The sequence below is a fragment of the Podarcis liolepis genome (assembly GCF_965112155.1).
Source record: "Podarcis liolepis genome assembly, chromosome: 4".
Taxonomy (NCBI): domain Eukaryota; kingdom Metazoa; phylum Chordata; class Lepidosauria; order Squamata; family Lacertidae; genus Podarcis; species Podarcis liolepis.
In genome coordinates this window covers 99,582,485-99,601,462 of record NC_139558.1, presented here as the reverse complement: position 1 = coordinate 99,601,462, position 18,978 = coordinate 99,582,485, and the positions used below count along the sequence as shown (strand labels likewise).

General features: G+C 49.7%; 1 protein-coding gene across 7 annotated transcripts in view; it reads left to right on the top strand.

Annotated features, from left to right (window-relative positions):
* Positions 1-18,168, top strand: part of C2CD3 (C2 domain containing 3 centriole elongation regulator) — a 60,581-nt gene extending 42,413 nt beyond the window's left edge. For 5 of the 7 annotated variants that reach the window (XM_083499095.1, XM_083499098.1, XM_083499096.1 and 2 more), the window contains 5 exons: positions 158-322; positions 2,523-2,731; positions 6,412-7,432; positions 9,586-9,694; positions 16,708-18,168. In XM_083499095.1, the coding sequence (XP_083355221.1) occupies positions 158-322; positions 2,523-2,731; positions 6,412-7,432; positions 9,586-9,694; positions 16,708-16,860 (1,657 nt within the window). In that variant the 3' untranslated portion in view covers positions 16,861-18,168. The remainder of the gene's footprint in view (positions 1-157; positions 323-2,522; positions 2,732-6,411; positions 7,433-9,585; positions 9,695-16,707) is intronic. The other 2 variants (XM_083499097.1, XM_083499094.1) reach the window with 1 other exon arrangement.
* Positions 18,169-18,978: the final 810 nt, after the last annotated feature.

Below are 18,978 nucleotides of genomic sequence, written 5' to 3'. Positions count from 1 at the left end.
TTTCCAGAGAAAGTAGTGTGGTGTACCGGGCTGTGATTTTGTGTGTAAGGTGTTTGAATCTTCAGAAATGGAGAGAAAGATGTTATTGTCCCTTGAGCAAGAGTGGCGGAAGGTGAAGCATGGAGCAGAGAATCACTGACAGCGTTTCTTCCTTTAGCAGGACTGGGTCCTTGGGGTCCCAGATGCCCCGTCATGAAGAGCACGTGAAGAACATCCGCCGATTCCACGAGTCGCTGCAGCAGGCAGAAAGCAGCACGTCCCAGTTGGGAAGGCTGGATTCCCTCTCCCATTCCTCACGCACTTCCCTTCTCGGAACTCTCAGGTAAAGCCACGTTGCAGGTGGCAGGAGGGCAAAACGCTCTGTGCCAGCAGGAGCTCTGTTAGAAAATAATATGCTAGCTCTTCCCAAAAACCCCTCCGCCCCAAATCACAGCAAGATGCTTTGCAGGCTTGCAGAGTGGAGAGGAGGAGCTTAGGATGTTCCCTGGTTGCAGGCGAGATGGTCATTGATGGAGCTCTCCTCTGTTGCTGAAAGTTGGTGCTTTTGAATTCCACATCAGGAGTGCCTGCAGCTGGGTCAGGCCAAAAGCTTGTCTAGTCCCAGCCTTCTGTTTCCCACAGTGGCCAAGCAGATGCCTCTACAGGAGCCCACAAAGGAGGCAACCTTTCTGCAGGCTTTCTCTGTCAGCATCGCCCTTGAGCCAATGCCACCAACTGGACTCATCCACTTCAGCCCCGACTGGGCTAGGCGAGCTGGGTAGCACTTCCAGAGACCACCTTCTGCACAGGAACAGGTCAAAGTGCTGTGGACTCACAGCTTAGTGTTGTGAGCACCGGATTCACTCCCACAAGAAGACAGTCGTCGCACAGCAGAGTGCAGCAGACTCTAGCAGAGTATATAAACAACTCGGAGAGCAGCTCTGTAGAATATCTTCTTTATTCTATCTACAACTATACAAACTATATACAGAGCTAAATAGGTCTAAGCATAAATGAATGCTGCACTGCACTGAGTGTCTGCAGCTGCTCTTAGCAGCAACCTTATCTCTACACACGATCTCTAACACTCAGTCTCTCTCTCTCTCTCCCTGACACTGACTGACTGACTTACTTGGTGCTGGAGCAGAATAAGTAGAGAGCAGAACATGCCTCCTCCTCTCTGGAGAATCAGCAGACTCCTCAGGAGATTCTTGGATAGGGGAGGGGTGAAATCTTCTCATTCTCCACTGTCCGATATCCGGGGCCTCGTGCCTCTGACCCCAGATCTCCCTTCAGCTGACTCTGGTTGTTCAGTGGCAAGGAGAAGGCAGGTGACACTCTGCTTTGAATCCAGGGGGGCCAGAGCTAACTCCTGGCATTGCAAAAGGGTTCTGGGCATGTTGTTGTCGTTTAGTTGTTTAGTCGTGTCCGACTCTTCGTGACCCCCTGGACCAGAGCACGCCAGGCACTCCTGTCTTCCTTTTTTTTCTAATAAGATATTTATTGAGATTTTCAAAGTACAGTGGTACCCCGCAAGACGAATGCCTCGCAAGACGGAAAACCCGCAAGACGAAAGGGTTTTCTGTTTTGGAGGCGCTTCGCAAGACGAATTTCCCTATGGGCTTGCATCGCAAGACGAAAGCCCATAGGGAAATGCTGGCGGTCGGGAGCAAAGACTTTTGCCCCCCGCCGGCCTTCAGAAGAGGTCCTCTTCTGAAGGCCGGCGGGGGGCAAAAGTCTTTGCTCCCCCCCCCGCCTGCCTTCCCCCCCCCCCGCCTGCCCCGGGCGATCTTAAAATGCTGGCGGGCGGGAGCGAAGCGTTCGCTGCCGACCCCCAGCATTTTAAAATCTCCAAGGGACAGCAGAGAAGTCTCTGTCCCGGGGAGATTTTAAAATGCTGGGGGTTGGGAGCGAAGCGTTAGCTGCCGACCCCCAGCATTTTAAAATCTCCCCCTGTCCCGGGGAGATTTTAAAATGCTGGGGGTCGGGAGCGAAGCGTTCGCTGCCGACCCCCAGCATTTTAAAATCTCCCCGTGTCCCGGGGAGGTTTTAAAATGCTGGGGGTCGGGAGCGAAGCGTTCGCTGCCGACCCCCAGCATTTTAAAATCTCCCCGTGTCCCGGGGAGGTTTTAAAATGCTGGGGGTCGTGAGCGAAGCGCTGCCGATCCCCAGCATTTTAAAATCTCCCCGTGTCCCGGGAAGGTTTTAAAATGCTGGGGGTCGGGAGCGAAGCCTTCTTTATGGTCCAGCTTTCACTTCCATACATCACTACTGGGAATAGCTGTCAACTTTTACCTTTTCTTGTGTGGAATCCTATTCGGAATAAGGGGATTTCCCTTAAAAAAAGGGAAACATTGACAGCTATGGTTCTGGGACATAGCCCCTGTTGAGACCTAACTAGAACTGAGACCCAAGGGCAAAAGGATTCGCTAAGGAAGTGGAAAATAAAATGGATTTTGACTCCACCTGCTTATCCTTTGCTGCACATAAGGCCCTTTATGTGATAGGGCTCTGCTTCCTCTCTGACTTCTCTTCCCTTCCAGGAAAAACCTGAGTGAGCTGGATGAGATTCAGAGGTACTTCGGTCAAAAGCTCACCAAACCTCATCCCGACTTGGGTTCTCCACGGAGAAACACGGACGATCTGGGTGCCAGTCACCAAAGCCCCACCTCCATGGTGGCAGATTCGGAAGGACGCCATCTGCTGGAGAAATCCAGTCACCTGGTTTCTCAAGTCAGCAGCCTGATTGCTGGTGAGATGTCGGAATTGGGGGGTGGGGGGTGGCAGTGATGGGAGGAGGGGAGGTTGCAGCTTGACGGGCAGAGAGGAGAAGACCACTTCAGGCAAATGGAGAAGCCTGGCAGAAGGCTCAGAGCAGGGACAGAGACAGGGAGGGCAAAGGAGTACATTGATAGATGAATCTGTGCAGGGTGAACCTGCGGAGCCCAATGAAAGTGTCTGGGGCACCTGGTCATGGAGGGCAGGGTGTTGCGCAATGTTGGTTTCAAATGAAATAGAAAAGCACATGGGGAACAGGAAACATGATTCAGCTGCTCCTCCTGTCCCCATCTTCCTGCCTTATCCACTTATAGGTGAAACTCGAAAAATTAGAATATCATGGAAAAGTTCATTTATTTCAGTAATTCAACTTAAAAGGTGAAACTAATATATGAGATAGACTCATGACACGCATCATGATCATCACAAGTATAACAAAGGCTTGACATATCTCGCTTTGCATGTCATGAGTCTATCTCATATATTAGTTTCACCTTTTAAGTTGAATTACAGTAGTACTTCGGCTTAAGTACTTAATTCATTCTGGAGGTCCGTTCTTAACCTGAAACTGTTCTTAACCTGAAGCACCACTTTAGCTAATGGGGCCTCCTGCTGCCGCCGGGCTGCCGGAGCATGATTTCTGTTCTCATCCTGAAGCAAAGTACTTAACCCAAGGTACTATTTCTGGGCTAGCGGAGTCTGTAACCTGAAGCATATGTAACCTGAAGCGTATGTAACCTGAAGTACCCCTGTACCGAAATAAATGAACTTTTCTGCAATATTCTAATTTTTCGAGTTTCACCTGTGCGTTTTCCATTTTGTTGTTTCTTCAGCTTGTAAACTGCCTTATGTTTAGTAATACAGAAAGGAGGTATACAAAGTGAAATGAAATACAGTGGTACCTCGGGTTACAAAAGCTTCAGGTTACATACGCTTCAGGCTACAGACTCTGCTAACCCAGAAATAGTGCTTCAGGTTAAGAACTTTGCTTCAGGGTGAGAACAGAAATCGTGCTCTGGCGCCGCAGCAGGAGGCCCCATTAGCTAAAGTGGTGCTTCAGGTTAAGAACGGACCTCCAGAACGAATTAAGTACTTAGCCTGAGGTACCACCGTAGAACATTTTGTCCCATTCAGAAACAGCCCTGAGGAGGTGAGAGAGAAGAAACAGGAGGGGGAAGTTGGCAAAACCTTCCTTGCCTTGCCGTTTGCTACAGCCACTTTGATCCCCAGCCTCTTTGCTCTTGTTTCTCTGCCTTTCCACTTCTTCCTTTCTCCTCCACAATCATTGTGGGATTGCTTGTTTTGTTTTTTTGTTTCAGTTAAGTGGTCTTCTCTAAAACCCTTTCTCAAGACTGCTTCACATGCTGCTTCTTCCAACTCAGGAATGAGCCCCTATGTTGGAACAAAGTTACACCTCAAGCAACCCTGACGCTCTTTCCCCTACTGTTTGCTGCTTTTGTTCCCACAACATGTTACCATCACATCTTGTCCCCAGATCTCTCTTTGAGCGCTTTCTTTTTCCAGTGACCTTTTTATTTTCCTTTTAATCTTGCCCTCAACCGGATAGGTGCCAATTTTCGAATGCTCAGAGGAAATGAGGCTTCACCTAGCAACTAAACAAAAGACTTTCCTCCTCCTCATTCAGTTGTGATGTAGCTCAGGTGACACAATATTGCAGGGCCATTTCCTAAGCAGCCAGAGTTTGTGTTCCTCTTTTGCAGAAAACAAGTGATGCTGTGCTTCATTTCCTTTTCACTGCAACATCTTCTTTTTTCTTTCTGTGCCCAGTATATGTACGTAAAGGGTTTGACTGGCTTCTTTCTTTGGACACAGCCTGCCCGGTATCAGGCAAGGCACGGAGTTCATAACTGTGAAAAATAAGCCTCCCTCTCACTCGCCAGGAGCAAGTCAACAAAAGTAGGGATTGAACTAAGTGCCATGCATTTTGTGTTGACTGGATGGTGTAGCTTAATATTCATAGGCTTAATGCAATCCAGGGAGGGCTGCAGTTCAATGGGGTCCCAGGTTCAGTCTGCAGCATCTCAAGGCAGGGCTGGGAAAAGGCTCCCTGTCTGAAATCCTAGAGGGCAGACATTTCTGAGCTAGGTGCACCAGTGATCCAACCTGGTAAACTTATACAGTGGTGCCTCACAAGACGAAAATAATCCGTTCCGCGAGTCTCTTCGTCTAGCAGTTTTTTCGTCTTGCGAAGCAACCCTATTAGCAGATTAGCGCTATTAGCGGTTTAGCGGCTATTAAAGGCTTAGCGGCTAAAAGGCTATTAGCGGCTTAGAAAAAGGGGGGGAGCAAAAAAAATCGCAAGACTTGCAAGACGTTTTCGTCTTGCGAAGCAAGCCCATAGGGAAATTCGTCTTGCGAAGCGCATCGAAAAACGGAAAACCCTTTCGTCTAGCGGGTTTTTCGTCTTGCGAGGCATTCGTCTTGCGGGGCACCACTGTACCTTGGTTGTCGAACACCTTGGTACTCCGATGTTTTGTCTTCCGAACGCCACAAACCCAGAAGTGAGTTTACCGGTTTGCGAATGTTTCTCGGAAGCTGAACGTCCGACGTGGCTTCCGCGGCTTCCGATTGAGTGCAGGAAGCTCCTGCAGCCACTCGGAAGCCGTGCCTTGGTTTTCGAAGCGTTCCAGGAGTCAAACGGACTCCCAGAACGGATTAAGTTCGACAAGCAAGGTACCAGTGTATAAAGCAGAATCTTTTGTGGCTCATTGTGTACAGACTCACACAAACAGACAGACAAACAAACAGTTAGTGAAAGTACTTCCACTTTTGCAAGGGACTTGCCTTATTAAAGCCCTAATGACCCTTGTTCTTCATTGGTACGTACCTTTCAGCTGTGCATGTGGGAGAAAAATCTGCTACATGAGGGGTAATGGAAGACAAAAATCCCTTGAAATGAAGGGCATCAGGGTTTTTTTTTTTACATAGAAAGCAAAATTAAACAGTACTTGGTGAAGATTTGAAGGTCTTGGACTTCACCTGTCTGGTTAACCCCATCAACAGAGCTCAGCTCTCCTACAACAGCTCAAAAACAGATCAGCTGCAGAGACTGAAATAATGACCTTAAATAATATCCAGTGAGGGTAAAAAAAAATGCTAATGGTGTTAGGCATAGAGATATATGTCTATTTATTTTTAGTATTATCCTGGTGTCAAAAAGAAGGTAAAGTAATTGTCAGACGAGCCTCTCTAGGAAGAGTAGTCCAAGACTCTTTCTAATCTAGAGGCATTGCCAGAAGAGTGGCTCTGCAGAAATTGTAAGCAGGGTGTGTGCATTCCACTACTAAGGGTGGGTGAACTCTAGCTCATGCTCCAGCTCCTCAAAATTTAGGAGAGGTAAACCGTGATGTAATGCTAGTCAAAAATTGGGGGTGGGAGGTTCTCTGCCTCCCTGAGGATGGATCCCGATTCGCAAGCCCAGCTCCTAACTTTCAAGGAAGCCTGTATCACGCCTGCACTGGGCCAGATGCACCACCCAGCGACACAAATATCATTCTTCCACTCCATTCCTTGTGCTTTAGCACTGCAGAAACAGCTGTGGCATTATCGACCTCTGCATGAATGCTGAAACCCGGCCTTTCCCCCCCTTTGTTCGTTTTTAGCAATGCCCTGAATCTGTTTTCCTTCCCACAGACCTGCAGAACAACATGGGGATGAATGCCGAAGGATCTGTGGGCGCCTGTGTGGATGGCAGCCGGTGTTCAAGCGCTGCTGCCTTCCATGGCGAGGATGGTCTTCACGAAACAGAAGATGCTGCCAGGGCTGAGGTTCCCAAAGGGCACCCAAAGAGCGAACCTTCAAGCACCTGTGTCAACAAAGAGCCTTCACTCCCTCTTGGCGAATCCCCTTACGCGGCAGGCATGCTGTACAAATTCCTTGGCCAAGCCAATTCCCAAAGCAGCCATCCCTTACCTGCTTGTTTTACCCAGAAAGGCGAAGGCGCTGCGCAGTCTCACAGTGAGGAGGAGGAGGAGGAGGAAGAGTACGAGGAGGACGTCATAGAACCGAGAACGCTGAACGAAATCACCACCATGACGGACAGAACCAGCCCTTGGTCCAGCCTTGTCTCTGAACCAGAGCATGATCCTGCCATCATGAGGAGCGCTGGCCAGCTTGCAGGGACTGCTGAACAGGCGCTGAAAGAAGGCAGCGTCAGAAGCAGCCCCGTGTCCAGCGTCACCCAAGACGACCCTCTGAGCATGCCCAGCAGCGCCAGATCCAGTAACAGCCCCTTGAGAGAAGACGGGGATGACGGACGACATGTGAGGAGGCGGGACCTCGAGGGTAGTCTGGAAGAGCTCTTGCCACCTGCTCCCATCCAAACAAAGGATGGGGCTGCAGAAGAGCAAAGGGCAGATGACGGAAGAGCGCAGGAAATCGGGGGCAAGATAGTGGAAGGGGAACCGTTTATTCCATGTGACGGTGGTGGTGGCGGCGATGGAGACTCTGCAGCAGCTAAGCACCATGCTCCAGAGACGGGAGAGGGCAAGTTGGGCTTAGAGAGCGGCCCCCGAGGTGAGGAAGGAAGGCGCTTGAGCGAAGACGCTTGCCTTAGAACAGTGGGAGCTGAACAGCCTTCTGGAAGCTGCTCTGACGAGAGCCATGAAGACTTACCTGAGGAGTCAGAGAAGCCTCTGAAGCCCAGTGTAATCTTGTATCCTTTTTCACCCGGCTAACTGAGCAAGCCCCCTGGGCTTCAAATAAACAGTGAAATTCTCCTAGGAGGACTCTTCCTTTCTCTTGGTCCAGCTTTGCTGTGGCCAGTGGGAACAGGCCGATCGCAGCCAAGGCCCTCAGTGCCATGCAGCCTGACGGGGTTATCTAAGAGCAGCAGTGGCTTTTCAAAAGGGCTGCTAGCCATGTTGCCCAGAAGTGCTGCCTCCATTCAGAAACAGCATCTCAGTGACCAGGTTTCTTCTTTGCTGCCTAACATGCAGCCTTCCCCCCCCCCCCCACACACACAAAAAACCACTTTGTGCCCTCCAGGTGTCTTGGACTCCACTTCCCATCAGCCCCAGCCAGTTGAATACATCTGGTTGGCAACAGGTTGGGGAAGGTAAAAAACAGGACAGGCTGTGGCAGACACAGCTTCCATACAGGAAAGGTTTCATGGAGCAGAATTGGGTGGTAGGGCTGGCCGCAACCTCTGCCCCACATTAGACGGGGGTCAGAATCTCGGTAGCATTTGCCCTACAGGCCCAGGTTGAAGCTTGTGCTTTAAGTCTCTGGCTAACCTTGTTTTCCCTCCTTGCAAAAGCTACATCAGTGATCAGTCAAGAACAAGGTACGGTGATTGTTCGTTACGGGTGGCGGCGCCTGTCCGTTCCACTTACCTGTTTTTATTTTGTGTTCTCTGGGAGGAGGCGTTGCGTAACATAAGATGATTCTTCCACCTTATGTAAGTTAAATTTTAACGTTTTGTTGAAGCAGCTCCACGTGTGTCCTCAGCGTTGCAAGTGATAAAATAGCCCCATGCAGCCAAATGACCGCAGGATGTAACTGGATTGGGATTAGTGCATGCAGCCCCAGGACAACATCACCCTAGTACCCTTAAGATTCCCCGACAGTGAGCCTTCTCACTGCTGAGATCTTAAAGATTCCCATAACTCACCTTCACAGGAAGCTAATGTCAAGGTGGTGCAGATTTTTGTTACCACACTGGGGGGGGGGGAATAGATTGGGATGATGTTGGTGCCACATTTTGGCTCTTCCTGTTATGCCAGGTTCTGCATCTAGGGGTACGCAAGATGAAGGACCCATAGGTCAGTGGCAGAGCAACCCTCCTTTCCATTTAAAATGATCTCAGACACAGAACCTGAGAAACGCTATCTGGGCAGCAGACAATCCTGGCTTGTAAAGACCCAGCTTAAAGTGAGTTGCACAGAAGTCTTCACCAGAAAAACAGTTTGGAGAGGCAATGTAGATCATTGCTAGAACACTCACTTTGCAGGTGGAAACCCCCCAAACTCAACCCCTGCCCCTCCAGACATAAAAAGTTTGGGGTAGCAGGCAACAGGGAAAAGACCTGGGCTGGGGCGGGGGGGAAGGCACCAACAGTTATACAATACAGTTAGTTCTCAAACTTAATCCATTCCGGGAGTCTGTTCGACTCCCAAAAGCATTTGAGAACCAAGGTGCGGCTTCCAGTTGGCTGAAGGAGCTTCCTGCAGTCAATCGGAAGCCGCGTTGGATGTTCGGCTTCCAAAAAACATTCGCAAACCGGAACACTTCTGGGTTTGTGGCGTTCAGGAGCCAATTTGTTTGGAAACCAAGCCATTTGAGAAGCAAGGTATCACTGTACTAGGCTAGATGGGCAAATAGCCTGAGCTGCTACAAGGCAGCATCTTGCTGTCTGCAAAAATTAGAGGCATATCACTCCTGGGCCCAAGGGGGAAGATACATTGGCCTTTCAGGTAAGAAAAGCAGATTAGTCTTACAAAGAGAGGTGCCAGATACATTTGGCGCCAGCTTGGCTGCAGGAGTTGCCAGAAGGAGACGTATAAGGCCTCGGGGACTCCACTCTGTCCAGCAGTCTGCTTAAGATGAGAGTCACACAGAGTGTAAGAATGGCCACCCTCCGTGTTGTTCTCCACCTATCCACCCAAAAAAGGTTTTTTGCAGAAGGCATTGCTGTGGACATGCACACAAAGTGGCCGCCTTGCACCAACAGGCCCAGAGCAGCAGACGCAGCAGCTATGCAGCCTCTGCCCTTTCCCATTAGGGCATGCAGAGGAATTTGCTGCAGTGCGGCACCAGCAGGAGTCCCAACCTGCTTCCAGAGTCTCTTCCTTAACGCCTGCCTTGCAGATCTGACCCCGTGGTCGTCCCCAACTTCTTCCTTCCACCGCAGGATCTAGAAGCCTCCATGCGACTGCTCAGCATCACTCCTCCTACTCCACTGGCTGCTGCTGTTAAAGTAAGTAGAATGGCCTCTTGTGCTTTCTCCCCAGCCTTTCCTTCAAGCAGGGGCCTAGGCAGAGGGCTGAGTGATTTGTTTGTTTTCCCCTTGAATTTTGTGGGATGGTCACTGAGACCATATAACACTGGTCCTGAAAGACCTACATTGGCTCCCAGTACATTTCCAAGCACACTAACATGGTGCTAACTTTTAAAGTCTTAAATGGCCTCAGCCCGGTAGACCTGAAGGAGCGACTCCACACCCATCATTCAGCCCCGGACACTGAGGTCCAGCTCCGAGGGCCTTCTGGCGGTTCCCTCCCTTCGAGAAGCCAAGTTACAGGGAACCAGGCAGAGGGCCTTCTCGGTAGTGGCGCCCGCCCTGTGGAACGCCCTCCCACCAGATGTCAAGGAAATAAACAACTATCTGACTTTTAGAAGACATCTTAAGGCAGCCCTGTTTAGGGAAGTTTTAAATGTTTAATGCTGTATTGTGTTTTTAATATTTGGTTGGGAGCCGCCCAGAGTGGCCAGATGGGCAGGGTATAAATTATAAATTATTATACTGTAATATTATTATTAATATTGTTCATCCAGGTATGTGGTGGCTTTACAGGGGAGGTGGGTAGAGGAACCATGGCCCTGCCCCAACTCAGGAAGGAAGGAAGGAAGGAAGGAAGGAAGGAAGGAAGGGAGAGTGGACTTGGGTCCATTGCTGTGGTCCATATAGGGATATGAACCCACTAATAGAGCCAGTTATCCATTGCCTTGTGGGATATCTTTGGGAGAAGAAAAGGCTAAGGCGTGAACACTACACAGATCCAGAGTGGAGTCCCTGAGGCCTTGTACGCCTCCTTCCGGCAACTCCTGCAGCGAAGCTGGTGCCAAATGTATTGCTCTGCTTTCCTTTGGACAACATCAGCAAGACTGAGAGACGGGTCTCGTCATCAGAGCAGCCCAGGACCTCCAGACACACTGTCCAGGCTTGTACCCCACAGAAGTCACTAAAACATTGCAGGAGGCAGCAGTTAGAAGTTACCGGTCTATGCAGCCACACCAGGCGCTGTGATTCTTCAGCGGTTTGACTTCACCCCGGAGATGCACTACGTTGTCTCTTGAGATGGACGGATGCCAATAACTAGGACTTTCAAGTACAATTGGGCAGGCTAGGCCTTGCAAAGGAAAGGGCTTTGCAGAGTCAGAGGCCCCACATGCAGTTGTGGGCATGCAGGAAAACGGTCCTCACAAGCCTGGAGTCTAGTGCCAGGCCCAGCATCCAGAGGACATTTCTAAGAAAGCAAGCTTTTAGCCATAAATGCTGTGAAGATGGCCTCGTGTTTGGTGGAATCTAGGAAGCAGGGTTGAGTGGAAGAAGGAATTCCATTGATCCAAGAGGTGCCCTTTCCCATTAATGGAGAAAAGGAGGAGCGATGCGCAGTTAGCAAATTATGTGCAAACAGGTTGCCATTAACGGTTGTTGGCCCACGACAGTTAGGTAAAACCTTTGTGCTCAGGGGCAGTCAATATTTCTGAATGCCAAATGCTGAGAAATTACAGCAGGGAGGCCTGTGGCTTTCCTTCCGCTGCTTCCTGGAGGCCTGTGACCAAACCACTAGAGGAAACCAAATGTTGGTGGCCCCTAAATCTGATTCCGCAGGGCACTTGGTTCTTTTTGTTTTTCAGTGACTTGATCGGCATAATTTGTAAGTTGCACGAGTTGGGTTTTTTCTTGACCCAGAGGATTCTGTACTGATGTGGGGTGGAGAAAGTGGGCAGAGAATATTTAAAACTGTTTAAGGGATCTAACTCTTCTGGGCCTGGGGGTAACCTGAGCAACGCGGCCCAGGTCTGGTCCCGAACCCAAGGATTCTGCGAGGAGTCAGTCCAACAGGGCCAAGGCAGGAAACCAGCCTAGGTCAGGCACAGGGTAACAGGCAGGTTCTAGCAAGCAGCAATGTTGTTCCCACAACCTGGAGCAGGCTCCAGCAGCCTTTTATCGCTGATGGGGTAGCAGCCGGTCCTGATTCCCTGGCGACTCACCTCCCTGTTTTGCCCGAAGGCGAGCACTCCTCCTGCAAGTACTCAGGTCTCTCCTTCTCTCAGACCTCAGTCTCTGCAGCTCGGGAGACGTCGGTGGGTTACTAGACCCAGGGGCCACCTCAGCCTCCCCTGACCCAACCGGTAGTGGAGCAGCTGTAAGTGATGGCCCAGCTGGAGGCAACAAGGTCATTCCGCATCTGGAGCCAGGGCAGGCTCAGGCCCCTGACTCAGCCCAGCTGGTGCTTGTTGCAGGGGAACCTGTGCAGACTGGGACTCTTCAGGATCAGGCCCCAGCCTCTGTTCAGATGCCGCCTGAGGCAGAGGATCCAGTGTGGACCGAGACTCTCCCGGTTCCGAGTCCCAGGCCATCACACTAACAGAGCAGTTCAGACCCCAAGTGCACCACCATGCTGGAAGGAATTTGGATGTGACGGACGCGCCCTGCCAGCAGGGGAGCCTTACCAGTGAATGCCCAAATGGCGGCCAGCAGGATCGCCCCGGAGTGTTAAGGGGATGGGACTAGGCCATCACTGGATCCGGATGATCCTAAGACAGCTTTGCTGCCGTCAGATGATGGCAATGGACCTAATCCAGGCGTCTTTGCTAGCCTGGATGCTGGCACAGCAAAGAAGCGCTTCCTTCCCTCCTCTCCCCCCTTCCCCTTTCAGCTCTAGCCACTGCAAACTGGAGCACAGTCAATACAACGGTGGCTAATCCACTCCATCAAGCTCAGCCACCCCCAGCCATTGGCCAGGGATTTGGATTGTGCCCTAAATCAGCCTGCTGAGTTGTGATGGCCCTGAAAAGTCGATCCGAATGAATTCCAGACAACTCGCTCCTTCGCACAACCGCAGGCAGCTGTCATCACTGCAGTGGGGCGAGTTTCTGGTGTATTTACGCTGACACGAACGATACTGGGGGTTGAATCTAGAGCCGAGAGGTCTGTGGTTCAGAGATCAGTGAACGAAATGAGGGCAGGGACTTGCAGAAGCTGCTGTTGAATTTTCAGGAATTGGCAGGAGACGTTGGCTTAACAAATGAGCTTACAGCTAAAAGCTGCTGAGCGAGAAGGCCAGACAGGCTGTTAAAGCTGAGAGAGCACTAAAAATCTTAGGAAGGGATTGCTGTGCATAAATAATACATCAAAATACAGTTGGTTGCTAATTTATAAGTGCACAAATGTAGCTATTGCAAACTGGTTGCTTTGAAAGGGAATGCTGGCTTCTTTGGAAGAACTTTCCTTAAAGCGTCAGGTGTTTGGGTTTTTTATAGCCTGGTCTCTAAATGTTGTTTACACCGTCCCCATAAATCCAGGGAGCTGGTGTAAGTTTCACCAGGCAAGTTCTTGTTGTTATGGTAGCCAGACCTATCAGCTGCTGGTCGTCAAAGCAAGTTTAATGGGTTCATTCCCCCCTGCCCTATGGCCTATGGAGGTGAGTGGCGGGGGAACTCTATAAAGAACATCTGCAAAAGAGGGAACTTCTTGCTTGGATAAAACTGGAGGCAGATGCTTGTGAGCCTGATAAAATGAGCAGCATCTGATATTAAATGGGGCAGCCATGGAATTATCCTCAAAAGGATATATATACTCAAGTTCCAATCACACCACCTGGTTTAGCCAGCCACTTGAAGCTGTTCCTAGGATGTGGCTGCTGTCGCATGCTGACAGCTTCTACAATGGTACCTTGGTTCTCAAACTTAGTCCGTTCCAGAAATCCGTTCCAAAGCCATATAAGATAAACCAAATAAGATAGCTGCTTATTTCCTTCACATCTGAAGGTAGGGCGGGCGCCACTACCAAGAAGGCCCTCTGCCTGGTTCCCTGTAACCTCACTTCTCGCAATGAGGCCATAGAGTCCCTGTACAGTGGTACCTCGGATTACAGACGCTTCAGGTTACAGATGCTTCAGGTTACAGACTCCGCTAACCCAGAAATAGTACCTCGGGTTAAAAACTTTGCTTCAGGATGAGAATGGAAATCGCACAGCAGCGGCACAGCGGCAGTGAGAGGCCCCATTAGCTAAAGTGGTACCTCGGGTTAAGAACGGACCTCCAGAACGAATTAAGTTCTTAACCCGAGGTACCACTGTATGACTGCATTTGGCAGCAAGCCCTGTAGAAAAAAGGATGAGCCAGGCGTGGGAGGTGTTAACTGGTGTTTGCACACATGCCCTGAGCTGAACCTGCCCAAGCGCTTTTCCCTGGCAAGGGACGGCGTAAACACAACGTGAGTGCAAAAGCTGCCCTGAAAACTATGCAGAGTGAAGACGTTCTTCCCCAAAAAGGGTGGAGTGGGTGTAAACCGAAGCTGCTGGGAAAAGCAACCATCTGGTGCCATGGCAAATTTTGGGTGATCTTCATTAGCTGATGAAATGAGTGCAGAGGTTGAGCAGCGTCTGCACTGTGGGGTGAGGTGAGCTCCAGAGAAAGGCAGCCGTGTTGTGTGTTCCTTTTCCAGCGAATAAGATTTGGCCCTGCATAGATCTTGCTGCCTGTTGCTTTGTTATTCTAGAGCAAGGTTTCCCAAACTCAGGCATCCAGCTGTTTTTGGACTACAATTCCCATCGTCGCTGGCCCTGCTAGTTAGGGATGATGGGAGTTGTAGTCCAAAAAAAGATGGAGACCCAAATTTGGGAAACCCTGCCAAAGAGTCTCCTCTGTCCACCTAGTGTCCTCCGCATGTTTAGGACTACAACTCATATCAACCTCAGCCTACTGGGGCGGATGGGAGTTGTAGTCCAATGCATCTGGAGGGCACCAGATTGCAGAGGCTGCTATAGAGCCTTCGTTCTTGAACTCTTCAGCTGATCCAATTTAACTTCTTTCCCTTTGGGGTAAAGCTCCTAGATCATGCTCAGTCACTACAAATGAAAATTACTTCACAGACGGAATCATGCAACTCTTCAGTTCTGGCTTGTAAAGTTGGCTTTGCCTGGAAGCATCTGTGGCTCTATAGACCCCCTAAATCAGGGGTCAGCAACCTTTTTCAGCCATGGGCCGGTCCACCGTCCCTCAGACCTTGTGGAGGGCCGGGCTATATTTTTTTTGGGGGGGTGAATGAATTCCTATGCCCCACAAATAACCCAGAGATGCATTTTAAATAAAAGCACACATTCTACTCATGTAAAAACGCACTGATTCCCAGACTGTCCGCGGCCCGGATTAAGAAGGTGAATGGGCCTCATCTGGTCCCTGGGCCTTAGTTTGCCTACCCCTGCCCTAAATGTTGCAAGTTTAAGATGCTTTCTGCTGCGAGGGGCTTCAATTTTGGCCTTTCCCACAGCCGAGACACTTGCATTGCAAAGCTTACTGGAGAGATTCCTTGGCTGCGATTGCATTGCACGGCGTTAGACTAGATGACCCTTTGGATCCCTTCCAACGCTAGCATTCTGTGAGTCGCCCTATTATAAAGCCTGTGGGGCTGCTGTGAATTGCTCCCTTACGGCATTAGGCAGCTGCCTGGGCTGGACAGCTGCCAGCTGACTTATCTTTAAGTGACCCAGAAAGAGGAGGCGAGTGTTCTTGAATGCCAAGCCGGATCCCGTCAGCTCCGGTCAACCTGAATTCACAGGCCTGGTGTTGAAACAGGAAACATGCTAAGCCGCTCTCAGGCATGTCAAGTTGGAAAGGTGGGCAGACCCTGTGGCAAAGGAGGCTTTAGGAAACGCCCAAGTTCACATTTCTCATTTTCTGTATCCTGCATTGCTTGCTAGCTAAAGCTGTACAGAGGTCAAAAACACGAGCTCCAGGCCGGCTGTGGCTGGCTGCAAGTTCTGCAACTTCAGCGTTCTCAAATGTTTCAACAGCAGCCACTCGCCTTGGAAGATAGCATGGAGAGAGAGAACGAGCTGCTTGAGAGCAGCATTAACGTTTATGTGACTCAAACTTAAGCATACAGATAGATATAGATATGAAACAGGCGTTTAAAAATGACGCAAGTGTCATCTGTTTTGGATTTTGAACTCGTCCTTTTAGCAACAGCTCAGGACAGGTTGCAGTGTTCAGAATCGGTGGCTAAGATCACCAAACATGGGTGCTTAAGGGCAGGAGGGGTCTTGTGGCAGCAGGGTGTGTGTGTGTGTTAATAATAATAATAATAATTTTATTATTTATAAACTGCTCATCTGACTGGGTTGCCCCAGCAACTCTCAGCAGCTCTCAACAAAATATTTTTTAAAACAATAAAATATCAACATCCCCGAACAGGGCTGCCTTCAGATGTCTTCTAAAAGTCATACAGTTGTTTACCTGTTTGACATCTGATGGGAGGGCGTTCCACAGGGCAGGCACCACTACTGAGACAGCCCTCTGCCTGGTTCCCTGTAACTTTACTTCATGCCAGCTCCCTTGGTCTGAAGTGAGACAAGAGCCGCACCCCAGAGTTGCCTTTGACTGGACTTAACCGTCCGGGGTTCTTTAACTTTTTTTAACCTTGCTACTTCTCGCAGTGAGGGAAATACCAGAAGGCCCTTGGAGCTGGACCTCAAAGTAGTTATTTGTTTGTGTGTGTGTGAAATATTGCATTCATCAACCTTTGCAATCACCATTACTGACTGAAGAATGAAAAACCCCTTATTCTTCTGCAACTAGATATTATTATTCTTGAAAATAAATAAAAATATACACCCATGGGTTCTCAAACAGGACTCTTGACACCTAGGTTTCCCTGAAGGCTTGAATAAAAAGAAAGGGCCGTAAGGTTTCGTTTTATTCTGCTCTTAGGAGCTAAAGACTGTGGGCCACTGAAACTGGGGGGGCATACCTGGAATCCCACCAGGCAGGTTGGAGGATGGAAGGGCAAGGAGGAGCTGCCAGGCCGGCAGCCTTTGCAATCGGTCCCTGACGTATAAAACCTGCTGAGAAAGGCCCCCTGCCACCCACTGCTGCAGCCTGACTCCCTTTAAGGCAGCTTCCCACGTTCTGATGATTAGCAAAGATCCGCAGTTTCTGTGTCTTCAGAGGAAGTTGGTGCAACATCACTTTCTGTTTCAGGCTGGAAGTGGCGCCGCCGTTGCTGCTGCCGGGAGAATCCCTAACCGAAGGCCGGCCCGTCACAACCCGAGCCTGACGCCAGACGAGCTCCCGGAAAAGGAAATGAGAAGGATCGCTCGGATATTTTCAGCCCAGTTCTCCAAAAAGCAGTAACTGAACAAGGGGGGCAGGGAGGTCGATCAGTGACGGCTGAAAGGCTGTGAAGCTTCTGAGAAAGGTGGTTGCTTGGGCTTGCTGTAAACTTCTGGCTCGTTTGGGCTGCCGTAGCAAGCACACATCTCAAGGAGCCCCAGGAGAAAAATGATTTTTGAGGAGCCGCACAAGCCCTTTCTGAATCCGTATGGGAGTTCTGAGCCTGGTGTGAAAGCGGGAGACCCATCTGTTGCTGTATACCAGAGATGCAGCCTGCCCTCTTCCTGAGCCTCATACGAGGTCTGTCCATTCCTCCTAGAAGGACACATGGCATTAGTCACATAAGCCAAGGAATTAGGTTACAGGTAACGGCAACGGCAGATCCCTGCCTACCCTCTGGATCCGAGCTCTGCCAGGAGCTAAAGTTCCATTCTCACTCCTTCCCGCGTTCAGCTCCTTCTCCTAGCCTGTGTTCTTACCCCAGGAGCTGTTGCAGCAGTGCTGCTCCTTCCCCCACTATACCAAGTAATGTGAGAGGCCCTGCACCATTCTGGAGATTTGCCCTGGGTGTCCTTCCTATCATTGCACCGGGTGCCCAGTTTCCCAGAGGGCAGTGCTGATGTGGGGAAGGAGCTACAGTAAAGTCTGGGGCTGGTCAGACTTCCACCCTGTTCCACCCTTGTAGGCCTGGGATTCGTGTGACATCTCACAGCTTGGAGGCCGTGAAGTTTGCTTCATTGTTTTCCAAACGTTCAAACAGGACAGAATCGCCTTTCCGAGCAGAAGCAGACAGCGCCTGAGAGTCTGGCGCGAGCGATGAAAGTTGCCGTGTTGCGTTTCTTATCCTCGCAGTCCTTTAGAACTCAGCCCGGGGTTACGGGTCTCATGTATATCCGGGTACACTTGACAACATGCAAAAGGGCAGTGCAAAGGACCCTGGGCTCAGGCGTAAACCTTCCTATAGCTGCTCTTTCATGCTGAGTTTCGTGAATGTGGGAAACTTGCCCAGCATAGACCCTCCGTTTGCAAACTTGGCTAAATGCACCCCCAAGTAGGTTGGGCACATCCACCAGGATCAGAACAGTTTATATGCAAATAAAATTGTTGCACTTTTTTGTTAAAATACAGGCAATATTGTGGATATAAATATTTTCACATATTTACATATATATATATATTTTAAGTCAGTTTTTTAAAAAGCACACTGGGCCTTGAAAAGTATCTGCCCTAAAGGGAAATCATGCTAATTTATTTGTAAAGAGTTTTTTTAAAGACTTGCGAGTCTCTCTTGTCTTTTTTTACAATAAAACGGCATTTATATTTTTGTGACCTCGAGCGTGTTTCTTCAATAAGTGATGTTTTGTGCAGTAGTTGTTCATATAATCCTGGAACCTCCTAGGATGAGGTGTCGGAGTGAGCGGGAGGTAGATCGTTATCTGCTTAGTAGATAATTAAGTCAGGAGTGGGAAAGCTCAGGCCTGGGGGCCGAATCCAGTCCTCCAGATCTCTGCACTTGGCCCTTGATGGTCATACTTCACAACCCAGGTGTTTTTGCCTCGCTGGAAATGTATGCTTGAACTCTGATAATGCCTCTTACTTGCCTGAATGGGGGACAGAGAGGGGTGTAGAAAATAGCCTGGCATATAATGCTAAAATTTAGAATTATTACCCACTTTTGTCTCTGGTCCGGCCGGAAGGTGGTCCAAAAGAGAATGCAGCCCTCAGGCTCAAAAGCTCTCATTTCCCCTCCCCCCATTCTAGGTGATTTTCAGCCGGTCATCAAATATTTCCGACTCCCAATTCATAGAATCGTGGAGTTGGAAGGGACCACGAGGGTCATCTAGTCCAACCCTGCGACGCAGGAATATTTTGCCCAGCATGCAGTTTGAACCCATGACTCTAGAATTAAGAGTCTCATGCTCTGCCGACTGAGCAGCGGAAAGATGATTCTTTCCCTTCCTTTCTTCCAAATATAATGCATAATCTAAATAAGCAGGGCAAGAGACTGTCGGCTCAGTTCCATTGAGGTGCTCAGAACATATCCCTGGGTTCAACATTCCATCAGGGCTTTTCATCTGCTGTGCTGAAGTTAGACTAGGTGGACTACATAAGAACAGCCTTTGCTGGATCAGACCAGTG